The 18338-nt window shown below is 35.1% G+C and overlaps 1 protein-coding gene across 3 annotated transcripts in view; it reads right to left on the reverse strand.

Annotated features, from left to right (window-relative positions):
* Window positions 1-18338, reverse strand: part of Cbl (Cbl proto-oncogene) — a 98778-nt gene that overhangs the window by 68233 nt on the left and 12207 nt on the right. Inside the window, exon 2 of one of the 3 annotated variants that reach the window (XM_046438567.2) lies at window positions 930-1177. In XM_046438567.2, the coding sequence (XP_046294523.1) occupies window positions 930-1177 (248 nt within the window). Of the gene's footprint in view, window positions 1-895; window positions 1178-18338 lie in introns of those variants that run through there. The other 2 variants (XM_046438568.2, XM_058577174.1) reach the window with 2 other exon arrangements.

Raw genomic sequence — 18338 nt, forward strand, 5'->3', positions numbered from 1 at the left:
GGTTCTATCCCTAGCACAGGGGGAAGGGAGGGTAAAGAAGCACTCTCAAATAGTTCAGTACCCAGTGCTATAAAAGAAATAAAAGAAATCTGCAATATGAAATAACTAGTTAGCTTAGAGTTCCATATAGTCAACATTTCTTTTTTACTTGCTTTCTTCCTTTTTCTTTCTCCCCCCCACCACCAACAAGCCCAGGGCCTTACAAAGGCTAGACAATGAGCTACATCCCCAGCCCTTTTACATTTAATAAGAATAAAGTTCATTTGCAAGTAAACCAGAAGTTATAAATTCCTACAGACTGAATTTAGTCACCAGAAATCATTTCAAGAAGAAAAGATTGATACCTGAACTAAACCTGAATAATTAGTTACAGTCAAGGTATATGAGTAATGATGTGGAAAAAATTTTAAGTGGGACAGGGTTGCCAAAATTGAAGCCATCAGAGACTAAGAAATAGTAAACTACAAAAATACCATTAGTACATTACTGCTAGAGTCATGCATAGTTACTTAATGCTTTCAAAAATTACTATTCCTTCCAATTAAGTGTCCCTCAAGAGTAAATTACTCACTAAAAAAATCCTAGTAGAATTTATATTTTGTTACTTGTTCTAAATGAGTTAAAATTTATTTCCAACTGGTCAAAACCAAACACAATAACATCAACATACAATTAACTTGCATGATCCCCCAGGTCTTCAAAGGTCTACGGTCTGCAACCATTTCCATAACTTTAGGAAAACAAGTCTACCAGACTTGAAGATGGCGCAATGTCCTCCAAAAGAACCTTTACATAAAGCACATCTTAAAATCTACTGTCATGTTCCATTCCAGATAATATAAAATTCAAACAAACTCAACTACTTCTATGGTTATCCATTCAGGCAGTCACAGACCTGAAATAATATTTGTGTAGTATTTCTCCATTACCTAGGCTGAGAATTCTCCTCATACATTCTTTCTTTCCCCTCCTTGAAGAGGCTTATGGTCTGCTTAGTTTTCTTCATCAAATTCTCCATGAACACCCTAAAATATTCATTTTCTCCAAGTGTCTCCATCTTCCCCTCATATCTTGACAAGATAGTACGGAGATGCTGGTAGGTATCTGGCAGCAGGTCTAAGATATAAGGTGGGCTATTCTTCAGCGCCAGCTTTGGGTTCTGACACAACCGCACCACCTGCAACAAATATAAAAGAAAGGCTATTACTTGAAGGATCTTAAGGACAATTTCTTTTTTTAAGATAACGTTATGAAATATGTGCTCTGTTAGTAGAAACATGAAAAACACACGAATACCTATCAACCACAGGCAATCACTATATTTCTAGTGGAACCCTTAGAAGGATGAGTTCTTAAAATTCTCAGACACAATGACCTGAGTTGATCCTCAGTTAACAAGAGTTTTTTAAAAAAAGCAAAAAACTCTATAAAAGACTAATGGAGTAGACAATACACAACAGACTAAATGACTGGAAGTAAACAGGAGAAAAAAGTCCCTACAAATGCCTAACACATGATAGATAAAACAAAACATGGCAAATTGCCTTTAAATACATGGCTGACCCCACAATAAAGAAAATTTCCAGGGGCAGAGGGGAAAAAAAGGCTGTCCTGGGAGGTAAATTTCTGTAATCTTTGGGCTTGCAGCTTTGTTTTTATTTATTTATTGTTATTATTATTTAGGGGGGGTACCAGGAATTGAACTCAGAGGCGCTTAACCACTAAGGCACATCCACAGCTCTTTTTATTTTGAGACTGGGTCTACTAAGCTGCTTAGGACCTTGCTAAGCTGCTAAGGCTGGCTTTGAACTTGCGATCCTCCTGCCTCAGTCTCCCAAGCCATGTGCCACAGCACCTGTTAGGGCTTGAGTTTTAATAAACACTAGGGGACAGGAGCAGAGAGGCCTTAGACCCAACAATGTATGAAGTTGAATTGAGACACTTGTTCCTTCCCAAAGAAGAGAAAGACACTCAGAATTTACCTGCTAATTCTTTTTCCCATCTTTTGCTTTAAACTTTCCTGAGTTCTCATGTTTTAAAAATCCAATGTAAAATCTGTTTCTAAACTGGTGGATTTAGTCCATTTTGTATCTGTTACAATGACTGATAATTTGTAATTTATTCCCACCTTCTTGCACGTGCTTCATTTAGGTGGATTTCTGTGTCAGACACTACCAGAACAGAAAAGTCCAGAAATATATCTACACGAGCACAGATATATTTATGACAAATATGTGTTATTCTCCCCCCCGCCAAAATAGTAGAACAAGTGAGTATCCATATGGGAAAAAACAAAAACCAAACTCTCACCCTATACCATACATACATATATATGTACATATGTTAGAGACCTAAATGTGAAAGGCAACTCTAGAAAGGTTTAGCAAATAATAAAAGAAAATTATCTGCATCACTTTCTTATTAAACTTTTTAAATTAGGACAATAAAAAGCACTAATCATAAAGAAAAATATTAATTATATTCTACTACTTTAAAGGGAAAAAATTTAAAACAAAAATAATTTAACTTTTTTATCAAGACATCACAAAGAGTAAAAACACAAGTTATGGAATCAGAAGACATGTGCAGAACATATCCAGAATATGTACCCAAACATATGTATGAAAAATACATAAAGAACATCTAAAAATCTGTAAGACAGATAATCTAATACAAAAATGGACAAAATATTTGAATAGGACCATCACAAAAGATGATATTCAAATAACCAATTAACATTCACATGAATAGTGTTTAACCTCGTTAATCAATCAGGAAAATGAAAATTCTAAGATCACAGCTACATGAACACCAAATTGGCAACATCAATCACTGGCAAGGATATGGAGCAAAAGGAACATTCAAATACTGTCAGTGGAAATCTAAATTGATTCAAACAGCTTGAAAAACAGTTCAGCACTATACTGTCAGGTTAAAGATTTGTACACTCTTATGAACCTGCAGATACATGCATGGAAAGTCATAAAAAGATACCCAAGAACATACAAAAAGCATGGTCATGAAAACAGGAAACTGCCCAAACATCCATCAACAACACATACATAAACTTGTGGTATATTCGTTAAAATATGCAGCTGCCTAACTATAACATGGATACTTCTCCTTCCAAGTTGATCTAAATAAACCAAGAAGAAAATACATATAATATCTGCATATGCATGAATGTATTACTGTTCAAAGATATCTATCTAGACCATATTATTTAGGTATAAATATAAAGGTGGTGAAATAACAATCGAAAGGAAAAATAAATTTTATTTGTGGATGACATAATTTATCATGAAGAAAATTAAATCAAAGAGAAAGAACAAAACATCAGAATGATAAAAGAGTTTAGTTGAAGTTTGATTTCAGATAGACACACCAAAATCAACAGCATCCCTAAATATTATATAAATAATTTTAAATATAACTTTGTCATTTAAAATCTTTTTATTTATTTATTGTTTTTTTTTTTTTTTTTGGTACCTGTAGATGGACAGAATGCCTTTATTTTACTTGTTTATTTTTATATAGTGGTGCTGAGGATCGAACCCAGTGCCTCATGCATGCTAGGCAAGCACTCTACCACTAAGCTACAGCCCCAGCTCTAAAATTTAAATAAAAATTTAAGGTTTCTAAGAATACATCTACCAAAAGATACAAAAGACTTTAAAGCTGGGCATGGTGACACACACCTCTAATTCCTGCAATTCAGGAGGGTGAGGCAGGAGGATCACAAATTTGAGGCCAACCTCAGCAATTTAGTGAGGCCCTAAGCAATTTAGTGACCCTGTCTCAAAATTTAAAATTAAAAAGGGGTGGGGGCTGAGTATGTGACTCAATGGCAAAGCGCCTCTGGGTTCAATCACCAGTACCAAAAAAAAAAAAAAAAAGACTTTTATAAAGAAAAACTCAAACTTCACTGAGGAAGATAAAAGACAAATAAATCTATCTTGTTTATAAGTAAAATGATTCTATATTTTAAAAAATTGCAATTATCTCCCAAATTAGTGTATAAATTCAGTATATTACCTATCAAAATTTCAACATTTTCCATGAAACTTAAGGTGATCCTAAAGCCCATCCCCAAAAAATCTGAAAAATCATAAGGTATTTACCCAAAGTGCTATCAAGACTTATTATATCTTAAAATTAGCATGATGTTGGCCAAAGGCAAATGGTCAAAACGGAACAGAAAGACAAACTTGATAGAGACCCAGGCAGAAATGGAAATTCAGTATCATGTGACATTTCAAATCAAGAATTCAAGAGACAAACTTAATTACAGAAAATAAAATGAAATTGTGTGTTATCCATTATATAAACAAATGTCAGATGAATCAAAAGATTTCAAAGAAAAAAATTAATTAACTAACTATATTCTGTGTATAAAGAAAAAAACTTTAAAGCTTTCAGAAAAAAAACAGAATTAGTTGGATTTTATATCTTAAAAGTTTTTTTTATTTTTGTTGTTGTTTAGTTGTAAATGGACTCAATACCTTTATTTTGTTTATTTATTTTTAGGTGGTGCTGAGGATTGAACCCAGTGCCTCACATGTGTGAGGCAAGCGCTCTACCACTGAGTCACAGCCCCAGTACAAGATTTTTAATAATACAAAAAGCACAAATCATGCCAGGTGCAGTGGTGTACACCTGTAATCACAGTTACCTGACAGGCTGAAGCAAGAGGACAACTACTTAAGAGGCCAGCGTAGGCAACTCAGAAAGACTGTGCCTCAAAATAAATTTTAAAAAGTGGTAGGACATAACTCAGGGGAAGAGCACCTGCTTCATATGCAATCCCCCCAAACTGGTTAACTTAACAAAACTAATCCTTCGAAGTCATGGTAACATGTAAGGATTAATGAATTAGTTCCTGTTTTTGCATTCTTAAAGTTATATACACCCTTTGCCAACTAAATATTTCTCTTTATCTCTAATAACATTTCTGCCTTAATGTCTATTTTATCTTACACAGCTAAACCAACTTTCTCACCTTGGTGTTTACATGATATATCTTCTTCCATTTTCTACTTTCAACATTACTGCATTTTCACATTTAATGTGTGATTTCTTTATACACAGAATATAGTTAGTTAATTAGATACTCTGGTTCTAATTAATTTGATCTAGTTACATTTAATGTGTTATAAAATTGCTATTTTTATGCTAAATATTGCCAATTTTACATAGCTCACCTAGTAAGTATTGAAACTCATATAAATAATAAAATAATTTACTATTTGTTCTCTATGTGCCTTGCCTGTTGTATCTCCTCTTTCTTGCCCTCTTGTTTTAAACATTTTTTAAATTTTTATTTTTCCATTTTTCTCCACCACTAGCTTATCAAATACATATCCTTTTACTATTCTTTCAGTGGTTACCTAAGTGATTATAACATATATCTCTCATTTACAAATTCCTCCATAAAATTAGCACTTTTACCACTTCCCAGACAATACAAGGGCATTGGAACACATTTATCACCATTTACTTTCTTTTCAAATACAGTACTATCACGGTTACATACTTTAATTCTTTTAAAGTCTACATCATTATTACTATTATTTTATACAACTAAAAACCACTCATATTTACCCACATAACAGTCCCTTCCCAACATTTTCATCCATTTGGAATCATCTTCCTCCATTCTGAACAACCTTTAGTATATCCTTTAAGGGTGGTTTTGCCGGTTACACATTCTCCTCAATTTTTGTTTCTCTGAACACATCTTTACTTTCTATTTTTAAGGGATGTTTTCACTGGTAAAGATTGGTGGTTATTCGCTGTCACCACTTTAATGCTATTATTTCTCTATGCCATGTTACTATTAAAAAGTCAGGCTGTCAGTCTTGCTGGCTCTGTTGAAGGTAAAATGCCTTACTCTCTTATTGCCTTTAAGATTTCTTTGACCTGTTTTCTGCAATGTTACTATGATGTTCCCCAGGCGGATTTTCTTAATATTTTTCCTGCTTGATACCACTGATCAGCTTTAATTTGTGGTTTGATAATTTTCATCAGTTTGGGAAAAATCCATAGCCAAATGCTCATCAAATATTGTTTCTGCCCCATTCTTTTTCTCCTTTTCTTTTTTCTTCTTCTTCTCTTCTAAAACTTTAATTACATATACCCTATGTCTCTTTTATGCTTTTCAGTATTCTCTACCCTTGTATCTCAGTATCAATATTTTTTCCTGACTTAACCTTCTACTTCAACAATTCTCTTCAACTATATCTATGCTGCAAAGTCTATCCATCCACTGACTCTTAATAATCAGTTATATTTTTTTTCAGTTCTAGAATTCCTACTTCATTCTTTTTTATCAAGTCTGTCAAAATTAAAAATTTAGGCTTTAAGTATATATACATATTGTGTGTGTGTGTGTGTGTATATATATATATATATATATATACATATATACAATATAAGCAGATACTATATAATCATATTTAAGAGTAATATATCACATAATATACAATTATATCTATATTTTGTTTCCTTATGTTCTGGTATGTGCATGCATGCACATGCATGGTACTGGCAACTGAACCCAGGGGTACTTTACCACTAAGCAATATCCCCATTCCTTTTTGTTTCTATTTTCAATTTTTCTTCATGATAATCTGCTGGATCTTGTCTTTTTATATGCCTAGTTTTTTTATTGAAGGTTGGACATTATATACAAAAAATTAGACATTTTGAGGCTATGGTTGCTATTATTCAGAAAGGATCTACTTTTGCTTCCAGTAAGCAGCTAGGCTAGGGACACTAGGAATCCCAGATCATCTAATCCAAATCAGAATTGAGAAAATTAAAGACCTGGTTTATTTACCTATACCAACTGGTGTACCTCTATTCCTTCCTTACTCTTAGGATATAGGCCCTCTGGGACCAAACAAATCCTAGTGTTTCCCTAGGCCCTCCATCTTAGCAAATCCTAATTCCAATGTTCAGTGCTCCTTGACATGAATATTTTGAAAGTCTATTCAGTTTCTCAGCTGTCACTTCCAGCAGCAGCAATGACATCCAGGGGAAAGATAACCTCAAATAGGAGATTTACCTCTCATAGCTACACTCACCTTTTAGAACCTGACCTTGAAATTTCTCATTTTTTTTCTAGCTGTCAGAAGTATATTTGATTCAAAACGACCTAATGACCTAACCTAATATTGAGGGAAGCAGACATCTGATATTATCCTCATTTCACCTTAAAAAACAAATAGGATGACATATAACTCAGGGGTAGAGCACCTGCCTTACTAAGCATACACAAGGACCTGGGAATCAATTCCCAGCACCACAAAAATAGAAATGTATGAAAATCTTGCAATGGCCCAGGGCAATGGCACATGCCTGTAATCCCAGCTACTCAGGAGGCTAAAGGAGGAAGATCACATGTTCAGCCTCAGCAACTTAGTGAGACCCTGTCTCAAAATAAAATGAAAAAGACTCAGAATGTAGCTCAGAGGCAGAATTCCACTAGATTCAATTGTCAGAACTAAGGGGAAAAAAAAAAATCTTGCAAGGAAACACATTAATTAGTTCAATATACACTAATAATTAATTTAAGAAGAATTTTCAATGTTCCCCCGCAAAAAAACATACGTTTGAAATAATATGACCACTTCCCTGATCTGATCACTACATTTTATAAACATGTTGAAATGTTACACTGTATCCAATAAATATGTACATATTTTAAAATATTAACAATTATTGTGCTAATTTAAAATAAAATGTATTCTAAAAAAAAATTTTTTTTAAGTTGTTTTTGAGCCAGGTGTAGTAACACACCCCTATTTAGCTACGTAGGAGGCTGAGGCAGGAGGACTGCAAATTTGAGGTCAGGCTGGGCAACTTACAACATGAATAAAAATAAAATGTTTTTAAAAGGATTTTAAGGATACAGCTCAGTGGTAAAGCATCCCCAGGTTCAATCCCCAGTATCACAAAATAAAAATTTTAAAAAGCTGTTTTCTTGTGTGATCAAAAACTCTTTACAAACTCTTAACATGTCTAAATGAGATCATGTGTGGTGGCAAAGGCTGTAACACCAGAAAATCCACATTCTGAGGCAGGAGAATCACACATCTAAGACCTTCAGTAACTTAGCCAGACCCTGTCTCAAAATAAAAAAATAAAAAAGGAGTGAGGCCATAGCTCAGTGAGAGTGTCCCTGGGTTCAATCCTCAGTACCAAGAAATTAAAAAAAAAAGATGTCTGAACGATTTCACTCTATAGATATACCAAAACATATCTTTAACTATCCTTTCTAAAGACTTTTGTTGTTTTAAAGTCTTCATTATTACAATTACTACTGTGATCAACACACTAAGGCATTTTATTCTTCTATACATCAGATTTTTCCTTAGAATAGATCCCTCAGAAGTGAACTATGTGTTCATAGAACAACTGCAAAATTTCCAGTTACTAACTAATCGTTAAGGACTCTTCAAATGTGAAGGCAATATGAAAATTTTAAAACTAGGTATATTATTCTCTCTAGACTATTTCTTCTTTTTTATCTTTTATTGATTTTATTTTTTTAAATATACGACAGCAATGGAGTGCATTACAATTCTTATTACACATATAGGGTAGAAGTTTTCATATCTCTGTATATAAAGTATGTTCTTGCCAATTCATGCCTTTATGCATGTACTTTGTTTTTTTTTTTTTTGCATTACAATTCTTAATACACATATATGCCACAATTTTTCATATCTCTGTATATAAAGTATGATACTCAATTCAAGTCTTCATACATGTATTTTGTATAATGATGTCCATGACATTCCACCTAGACTATATCTAGAAATCTTGAAAAACTGCCCTATATAAGCCCAGCAAATAAAAGGTTGAATCAACAAAAATATTCAACGCATAAATGTTTTAATTGTATTTTAGGAAGCTGCTCATCCTATGCAGTATTCAAGCCAAGAGGGACCAACTTAGTTAAGAAAAAAGGCTCCATCACAGAAGAATTATATTCTAAATACTGCAGAGTTAAGAATAAAACTAACACTGGGGTTATCATGAACTGAAATTAATGTCCATGCATATATGAATTTGTCGGAATGAACCCAAATACTATGTGTAACTATAAAGCTCTAATAAATAAATAAAACAGATAGTTCCCAATTAAGAAGTGTTACATTCCAAAACCTCATTTGAAAGTCAAGTGATAATTTAGAAATAGTTAATAAAAAATATTTATATAGTAGATCCCTAGTTTAGCTCCTACAGGAGAAGAGTCTAACATTAAAACCAAGAAATAAGGACCTAGGATACCTATAAATATATAATATTTTATATGTCAATTTAAGAAAAGTATTGAAAGATTTGGATTGAATATTTTATTTTCAGAGAAAACTGAACATGTTTTACTCTGAAAAAGAACCAGTATAACTACAATGCACCAATTAAAAAAAAAAAAGTGTTAAAAATAAAATATGTGAGAATCAATCTAACAATGAAGATGAAATACTTCTACATGAAAACTACAGAGCACTAAAGAAAGAAACTGAAGAGCTGGGGCTGTGGCTCAGTGGTAGAGCACTCACCTGGCAAGCATGAGGCATTGGGTTCAATCTTCAGCACCACATAAAAATAAATTAAAAAAAAAAAAAAAGTTTGCCTGTCAGCAAGCTGAAAGAAAGAAAGAAAGAAACAAACAAACTGAAGAAGACTTTAGAAGATGGAAAGATATTCCAAGTTCTTTGATAGGCAGAATTAATATTGTCAAAATGGCCATACTACCAAAAGCACTATGCAGATTTAATGCAATTCCTATGAAAACTCCAATGATGTTCTTCATGGAAAAAGAAAAAAGCAGTCATGAAATTCATTTGGAAAAATAAAGAGACCCAGAAGCAATCCTTCGCAAGAAAAGTGAAGCAGGAAGGGCTGGGATTGTGGCTCAGTGGCAGAGTGCTTGCCTCACACGTATGAGGCACTGGGTTCGTTACTCAGCACCACGTAAATAAAGGTATTGTGTCCATCTACAACTAAAAAATATATATTTAAAAAAAAAAAAAGTGAAGCAGGAGGCAAATACCAGACCTCAAATTATACTACAGAGCTATAGTAACAAAAACAGCATAGTATCGGCACCAAAACAGACATGAAAACCAATGGTACAGAATAGAAGACACAGAGATAAACCCATATAAATACAGTTATCTCATAATAGACAAGGGCACTATAAACATATATTGGAGAAAAAAAACTGAACAGGCACCTCATGGGAGAAGAAATACTATAGGTCAACAAATATATGAAAAAAAGTTCAAAATCTCTAGCAATTAGAGAAATGCAAATTAAAACTACACTGAGATTTCATCTCACTCCAGTCAGAATGGCAATTATCAAGAACACAAGTAATAGTAAATGTCAGCAAGGATGTGGGAAAAAAGGTTCACTCATACAGTGCTGGTAGGATTTCAAAATGGTGCAACTTCTCTGGAAAGTAGTATGGAGATTCCTCAAAAAACCTGGAATGGAACCACCATTTGACCTAGTTATCTAAATCCTTAGTATATACCCAAAGGATTTAAAATCAGTATACTATATATATAGTGATGCAGCCACATCAATGTTTATAGCAGCTCAATTCACAATAGCTAAGTTATGGAACCAACTTAGGTATCCTTCAACAGATGAATGGAAAAGAAAATGTGGTATATATACACAATGGAATATTAGCCATAAACAAGAGTGAAATTAATGACATTTGCTGGTAAATGGATGGAACTGGAGACTATCAAGCTAAGTGAAACAAGCCAGCCCCAAAAAACCAAAGGCCTAATGTTCTCTCTGATAATGTTGAATGCTAACACACAATGCGGGGATAAAAGTTCATTGGATTAGACAAGGGAATAAAGGGAAGAAAAGGGAAGGGGGGTGGGAATAGGAAAGACAGTAGAATGAATCAGACATAACTATATTCATATATGAATACACAACCAGTGTAACTCCACATCATGTACAACCAAAAGAATGAGAAGTTACACTCCATGTATGTATAATATGTCAAAATACACTCTACTACCATGTATACATAAAAAGAACAATTTTTTAAAAAATATTTATTTTTTAGTTGTAGATGGACACAATACCTTTATTTTATCTATTTTTTTATATGGGGCTGAGGATCAAACCCAGGGCCTCAGACGTACTAGGCGAGCACTCTACTTTGAGCCACAACCCCAGCCCCAAATACAATTAAAAAAAAAAAAAAAGTGGGGGGAGTGAGGTTTAGATAGAGACAACTGATAGATATAGAGACCAGTAAATTAAAGGATGTGGTTTTTCAAAACACCCATTCAACAAATATATATCAGGGGCTAGGTACAAGGTCCGGAATCTGAGAGGCATCAGACAATAAAAAGGAAATCAACAAGAAAAATATCCAGTTCTCAGCTGAGAATTAAATTAAGGCAATGTAACAAAAGATATTGGATGACTATTTTAAAGTAGTAAATAGGGAAAACTCTCTAGTGACATTGAGGCTGAGATGAAATTCCAGGAAAGACACAACTACACACAATCAGAAGAGTAGCCCCAGCAGAGGAAACAACTACTCCAATAATCCTCAAGTGAGAAAAAGTTGAATATGTCTGAGCAATACAAAGGTCAGCAGCCAACAAGGTGGAGAGACCAACTAAGAGAGATTTGTGGGGGCTGGAATTGTGGCTCAGTGGTAAATAGATTGCCTGGCATGTGTGAGGCCATGGATTCAATCCCCAGCACCACATATAAATAGACAGACAGATAAATAAATAAAAGATCCACTGAAAATTTAAAAATATTTTTTAAAAAAGAGAGAGATTTGTGGCTGGGCTCAGTGGCATACAACTGTAAGCCCAGCAACTCAAGAGGCTGAGATAGGAAAATCATAAGTTCAAGGCCAGAGTTTGCAAGACCCTCAGCAACTTGGCAAGTAGCTCAGTGGTAAACTACCCTGAGTTCAACCCCCAATAAACACCTCCCCTGCAAAAAAGAGAGATTTGTGGAACAGTAAGGGAATTGCCAGGAAGACATTATGATAAAGCCCTAAATTTAAGTTTCCAATTAAAATTTAAAAGGACTAAATAAAGTTTTAATATTTTGACAAGACTGCATCAAACAGCCAGTGTGGTGGTGCACACCTGTAATCCCAGCAACTCAGGAGCCTGAGACAGAAGGATTCTAAGTTTGAAGGATTCTAATTTTTAAAAAAATTAGAAAAGAATGGGGAGGGGTTCAGTGGTTAAGTGCCCCTTGGTTCGATCCCTAGTACAAAACAAACAAACAAAAATACCTGCATCAAACAACAACATCAAAACGTAGGTCATTAACCTTGAGTAAACTTCTTAACCTGAGACTGTTCTTTTATCTGAAAGATAATGCCTATCTCATAACAAAATGTTTATGAAAGGCCTGAAATTTGCCAATAAGGTTGACACCCATAAATTCCCCTCCTCATTTCCTTAGAACTTGACCAGATTTATCTGTAAGAGCTGGTAGAAAGACAAATAATACCCAGGAGCAGTGTGTACACTGGCTATTCCAGCTATTCAGGAGGATCACTTGAGCCTAGGAGTACCAGGCTATTGGGTGCTCTACAGATGCAGAAGGGACGTCCACACTAACTTTGGCAGCAATATGGTGATTTCTTGGGAGCGGGGACCACTGGCTGCCTAAGAAGTGGTGAACTGGCCCAGGCCAGAAGCAAAACAAAACCCCTGTGCTGATCAGTAGTGGAAATGTACCTATGAATACCCACTACAACTCCAGCCCAGGTAATACGGCAATACCCATCTCTTTTGCACCTCTTTTGACGTAGGGCACTTTGCCAGTGAACAATTGTCTTCAAAATTAAGAAAAGTTTGTTTTCTGGATTTTTATGAATTCAGAAGTTTACTGATTTGTACATTTAAAAAAAGAGAGAGAGATAAGGTAGAATGGCAGACCTCACATCAGCTTTTCTGTTAACACCCTAAAGCTGATAACATTCCTACCATCCTGGATCACTGCTACAGCATATAGCCCTACACAGTCTCTAGCAAACAAGGAATAGGCAAAAGGAAGCAGGCAACACAAGAAAAGGTAATCAACAACCTGCAAAAGCTAAGGTATCCACCCCTTCAAAGGTCCAAACGAAGTACAGCTCCTAATAAAAATATTTAAATTTAGTCAGGCACATGCGTATAATCCCGCTTATAATCCCAGTGTCTTGGAAAGCTAAGGAGGAGGCTCTCAAGTTGGCAGTCCAGCCTGGGCAATTTTGTAACTTTGTCTAAAAATAAAAAAATAAAAAGGGCTAGGGATGTAGCTCAGTGACAAAACACCCTGAGTTGAATCTCCAATATTTTAAAAAAAAAAATGTGTTTATATCCAGAGATACACATACCAACCCATATTCCCCCTACTTAAAGGCTAATGTATTAACACCAGAGCTGAGGTTAAAATACAGGCTAATAATATGCAGCTAACGCCATAATATGTAATTAAAATGAGTCTAGGGGCTGGGGTTGTGGCTCAGTGGTAGAACATCCGCCTAGCATGTGCGAGGCCCTGGGTTCAATCCACAGCACCACATATAAATAAAGAAAGGTATCGTGTCCAACTACAACTAAAAAATAAACATTTTTTAAAAAATGTGTCTAACATGGGCTGGGGTTGTGGCTCAGCAGTAGAGTGCTCGCCTAGCATGTACAAGGTCCTGGGTTCGATCCTCAGCACCACATAAAAATAAATAAATAGGGGCTAGGAATATAGCTCAATTGGTAGAGTATCTGCCTTGCATACACAAGGCCCTAGGTTCAATCCCCAGTACCAATCAAATAATCAATAAGTAAATAAAGGCATTATGTCCAACTACAATTAAAAAATAAATATTTTTTAAAAATGTATCTAACATCTCTGGGAAAGAAGTATACTATCCTTTACCCTTCAACAACACTGCCAAAATACTAAACTGAAATTGCTCTGGTGTTACACGTACAATGCGAGCCTACAATATGCAATCAATCAGTGTTTAATGACAATGAACTGAAAAATACCAGCCCTTACACCACAAAATGTCTCTAAAACACTTGAATCAAATGCATTTTGAAAATAAAGCAATGTGCCTTCCACAAACTTGTGCTTACTTAGAATGTGACCTTGAAAAGATCATTTGAAGAAAGAACATCCACTTACTCAAGATCATTTTAAGATGAATCATTGCATGACCAGGGAAATCAGCACTCCACTAACAACACCAAGTCTTGAACTATGGAACACTAACACAGACCATAAAGAAGATATAAACTGGGTGTGATGGGCACACACCTGTAATCACAGCTACTCAGAAGGCTAAGGCAGAAGGATTTCAAATTCAAGGCCAGCTTGGGCAACTTTGTGAGACTTCTTCTTAAAATGAAACTTTTTTTTAAAAGGCTGGAGCTGGGCATGGTGGTACACACCTGTAATCCCAATGACTTGGGAGGCTGACAAAGGAGGATTCCAAGTTCAAGGGCAGCCTCAACAACTTAAAGGGCCCTAAGCAACTTAGTGAGACCTTGTCTCAAAATGTGAAGTGTCCCTGGGTTCAATCCACAGTATCCAGGGAGGGGGAAAAAAAAAAAAAAGTGGAGGGCTGGAGTTATACCTCAGTGACACAGTGTTTACAAGGCCCTGGATTTAATCCAGCACTGGGGGAAAAAAGGAGAGGGGAAGAAGGAAAAGAGGCCTAGAATGTACTCTGGGGGAAAAAAAAAATAACATAAATATGTAACCTTTAAAATAAGGTGGCAAAAAAAGGACCTGGGTAATTCAAGTGAATAGTTAACAAACATCAAATGTTAAAATGACCTGCCTTTCTGACTTAGTGAATTTTAAATTGGCAGTTAACCTCCAAAGCATAAATGTGTACTCTGAGCTTAACAAACATCCACCAAAAAATTTCTAAAATATAATAAAATATTTTCTTGCTTAGTTTGGCCTCCATTTGGTCAACTTTATTTCACTTTCCAAGTCTCACAGTAGCAAAAATGGTTGCCTTTTGTTTACTTCTCCCTGTATATTTACAGCATCACTCAGAACAATATTAAAAAGAAACGTGCTTATTAGCTCTGGGAAACCGAGAGTATCCTTGTACAGCTGCCACATACTACATTCATAATAGCCTCTCACTGGCTTCATTCCTCCCTTTGCTTCTGCCAAGGCTAAATGGTCAAAAGAAAAAAATTGAAGATCACAAAAAAATTTATGATCACAAAAAGCAAAAGACATAAGCAACAGTATCTACACCTAATTCTGTTTTGAATGCAGAATGTTTTTACGCAAATTATATAATTATATAGTACAATGTTACTGTATGCCAAAATACACAAAAAGTATAATGCAGCTTTACAAACATCACATATCTAAACTTGATGTTTTGACCTATCACATTTTTCATAGGAAAAAGTTCTATAGATACTAATTTCACTTTCTGTGCCCAGCTCCTTCATCAGCATTACAGTGGGTAGACTCTTTGATTATATTTGTATGCATGTGAAATGTGCAATTTCAAGGACAATTATTCCATTTTATTTAACCAAGCATCACAAGTGTTTCACAACTTCCTTGTCCATAAAGATGTTTAATAAATGTCTGTTGGTCATCACTACACAAGATAAGGGACAATAATGTTAACAGTCTTCAGTTTAAAAGTATGTCTTTTCTTGTTATTGCTTGACTTGTTTGTCCATTTTCAGGCACAATCATGACTTTTTTATTTATTGGTTCTTTTTAGTTATACATGAGAGCAGAATCCATTTTGATATAATTATATAAGCATGGAATATATCTTATTCTAGTTAGAGTCTCATTCTTATGGATGTACATGGTAGTGGGATTCACTGTGTTGTTTTCATATGTGTACATGAGGTTCATTCCACTGTCTTCCTTTTGCTTATCCCCTTCTCCTTTCCCTCCATTCCCCATTGTCTAATCTATTGCACTTCTATTCTTCCCTTTACACCCCCCCCACCATTTTTTGTGGGTTAGCTTCACATATCAAAGAAAACCACCTTTGGTTTTTGGGACTGACTTACTTCACTGAGTTAGTATGGTAGCCTCCAGATCCATTTGCTGGCAATGTCATAAAGTCATTCTTTATGGCTAAGTAATACTCCATGTGTAGATATACATTTTCTTTATCCATTCATCTTTTGAAGGGCACCAAGCTTAGCTATTCTGAATTGAGTTTCTATAAACATTGATGTGGCTGTGATACTCTATGCTGATTTTAAGTCCTTTGGGCATATACGGAAAAGTGGGATAGCTGGGTTAAATCGTGGTTCTATTCCAAGTTTTCTGAGGAATCTCCACACTGCTTTCCAGAGTGGTTGTACCAATTTGCAGTTCCACCAGCAATGTATGAGTGTACCTTCTTCTCTACTCTTCACCAACATTTATTGTTACTTGTATTTTTTAAAAATTATTACTGTTTTTTTTTTCCAATCAGGACTCAAATTAGGTGGATTCACTGCAGCTGATGGATATGTGGGGATGGAACCCAGGGCCTTGTACATGCTAGGCAAGTGCTCCACCACTCAGCCACACCCCAAGTCCTGTTACTTATATTCTTTTTTTTTTTTTTTAAAGAGAGAGTGAGAGAGGGAGAGAAAGAGACAGAGAGAGAATTTTTTAATATTTATTTTTTAGTTTTCGGCGGACACAACATCTTTGTTTGTATGTGGTGCTGAGGATCGAACCCGGGCCGCACGCATGCCAGGAGAGCGCGCTACCGCTTGAGCCACATCCCCAGCCCACTTATATTCTTTTTTAAGTTATTGATGGACTTTGATTCTATTCACTTATTTATATGCGGTGCTGAGAATTGAACCCAGTGCCTAACACATGTGAGGCAAGCATTCTACCACTGAGCCACAACCCCAGTCCTTACTTGTATTCTTGATAACTGCCATTCTAACTAGAGTGGGATGGAATCTCAGTGTAGTTTTAATTTGCATTTCTCTAACTGCTTGAGATGGCAAACATTTTTTAATATATTTGCTGATCATTTATATTTCTTCTGCAAAGTATCTTATTCAGATCCTTTGCCCATTTATTGATTGGGTTATCTGTTTTAATTTTATTTTTATTGTTACTGTTATTTTACTAACACTAAGGAATTTTTATTTCCATTTAGGTAGAACTATATGCTTTTAGGACTTCTTTTTAAGGTTGAGAACTTTTATTTGTTGTCTTCACAAGTGCACTCCAGCTCCAAGAACCACATGACACACAGTGTTACCTCAATAAATATTTTGAGAATGAATATTCACTTATCATAATTCACGAATGAGGTGGGGTTTTTGCTTTAAGTACTTTTATCTCTGTAGACCCCAACTTATCCGTGGAAGAATGATTCATCATCTCAAAGTTTTCCATATCTAAAAAAAAAAAAAGCCTAAAGTGCTATGCTACAAAAATAAAAAGAGGCTGGGCATGGTGTCACACACCTATAATCCCAGCGGCCCGGAGGCTGGAGGATCTCGAGTTCAAGTGAGGCGCTAAGCAACTCAGTGAGACCCTGTCTCTAATAAAATACAAAATAGGGCTAGGGATGTGGCTCAGTGGTCAAGCGCCCCTGAGTTCAATCCCTGCTACCCAGAAACAAACAAACAAAAAATTAAAAATAAGAAGAAACCTGGATACAGTAGTGCATGCCTGCAATCCCAGTGATTCCAGAGGATGATGAAGGAGGGTTGCAAGTTGGAGGCCAGCCTGGGCAACTTGAGCAAGACCCTGTTTCAAAGTTAAATAAAAAAGTCTAGGGGGTTGTGGTTCAGTGATAGAATGGCTCTGCATTCAATCTCTAGTAAAATAAAAAAAAAAAAAGAAAAATATATGTATACTCATGATGTGGAGATATATATACACCATGTAAAAATTTGTTACCATTTTAAAAGAATCAACCTTACTCAAGAGAACAGGAGGTACAGGGCAAAAGATAATACTGTTTAAGTCCAGAGCCCTGGGATCTAGTCTGGTGACTGGCATTTACCAACTATATGACCTTAGATTTGTTATTTGCCACCCTAGATCTAAATTTCTGTACCTGTAAATGAAAGTGATCAATTTATTTCTAATGTCTTTTAAAGCTTCAAATTTTACAAATTCCATAATCTCAGAAACTTGAATACGTTCAATAGTCTTACAAGTACAAATATAAAGTAAAGGCTTTAAACAACAACTCATGATTCATATTTTTCAAAGACAAATCAGAAACCTATACTTAAAAAAAAAAGTATTATCACTAGATAATGGCCTTAAGAAAAAAGTCTTACACCTCTAATTACTATTCTCCATTACTG

This window comes from Marmota monax, unplaced genomic scaffold, assembly GCF_021218885.2.
Source record: "Marmota monax isolate L192 unplaced genomic scaffold, Marmota_monax_Labrador192_F-V1.1 WCK01_AAM20220418_F8-fsc00081, whole genome shotgun sequence".
Classification (NCBI taxonomy): Eukaryota; Metazoa; Chordata; class Mammalia; order Rodentia; family Sciuridae; genus Marmota; species Marmota monax.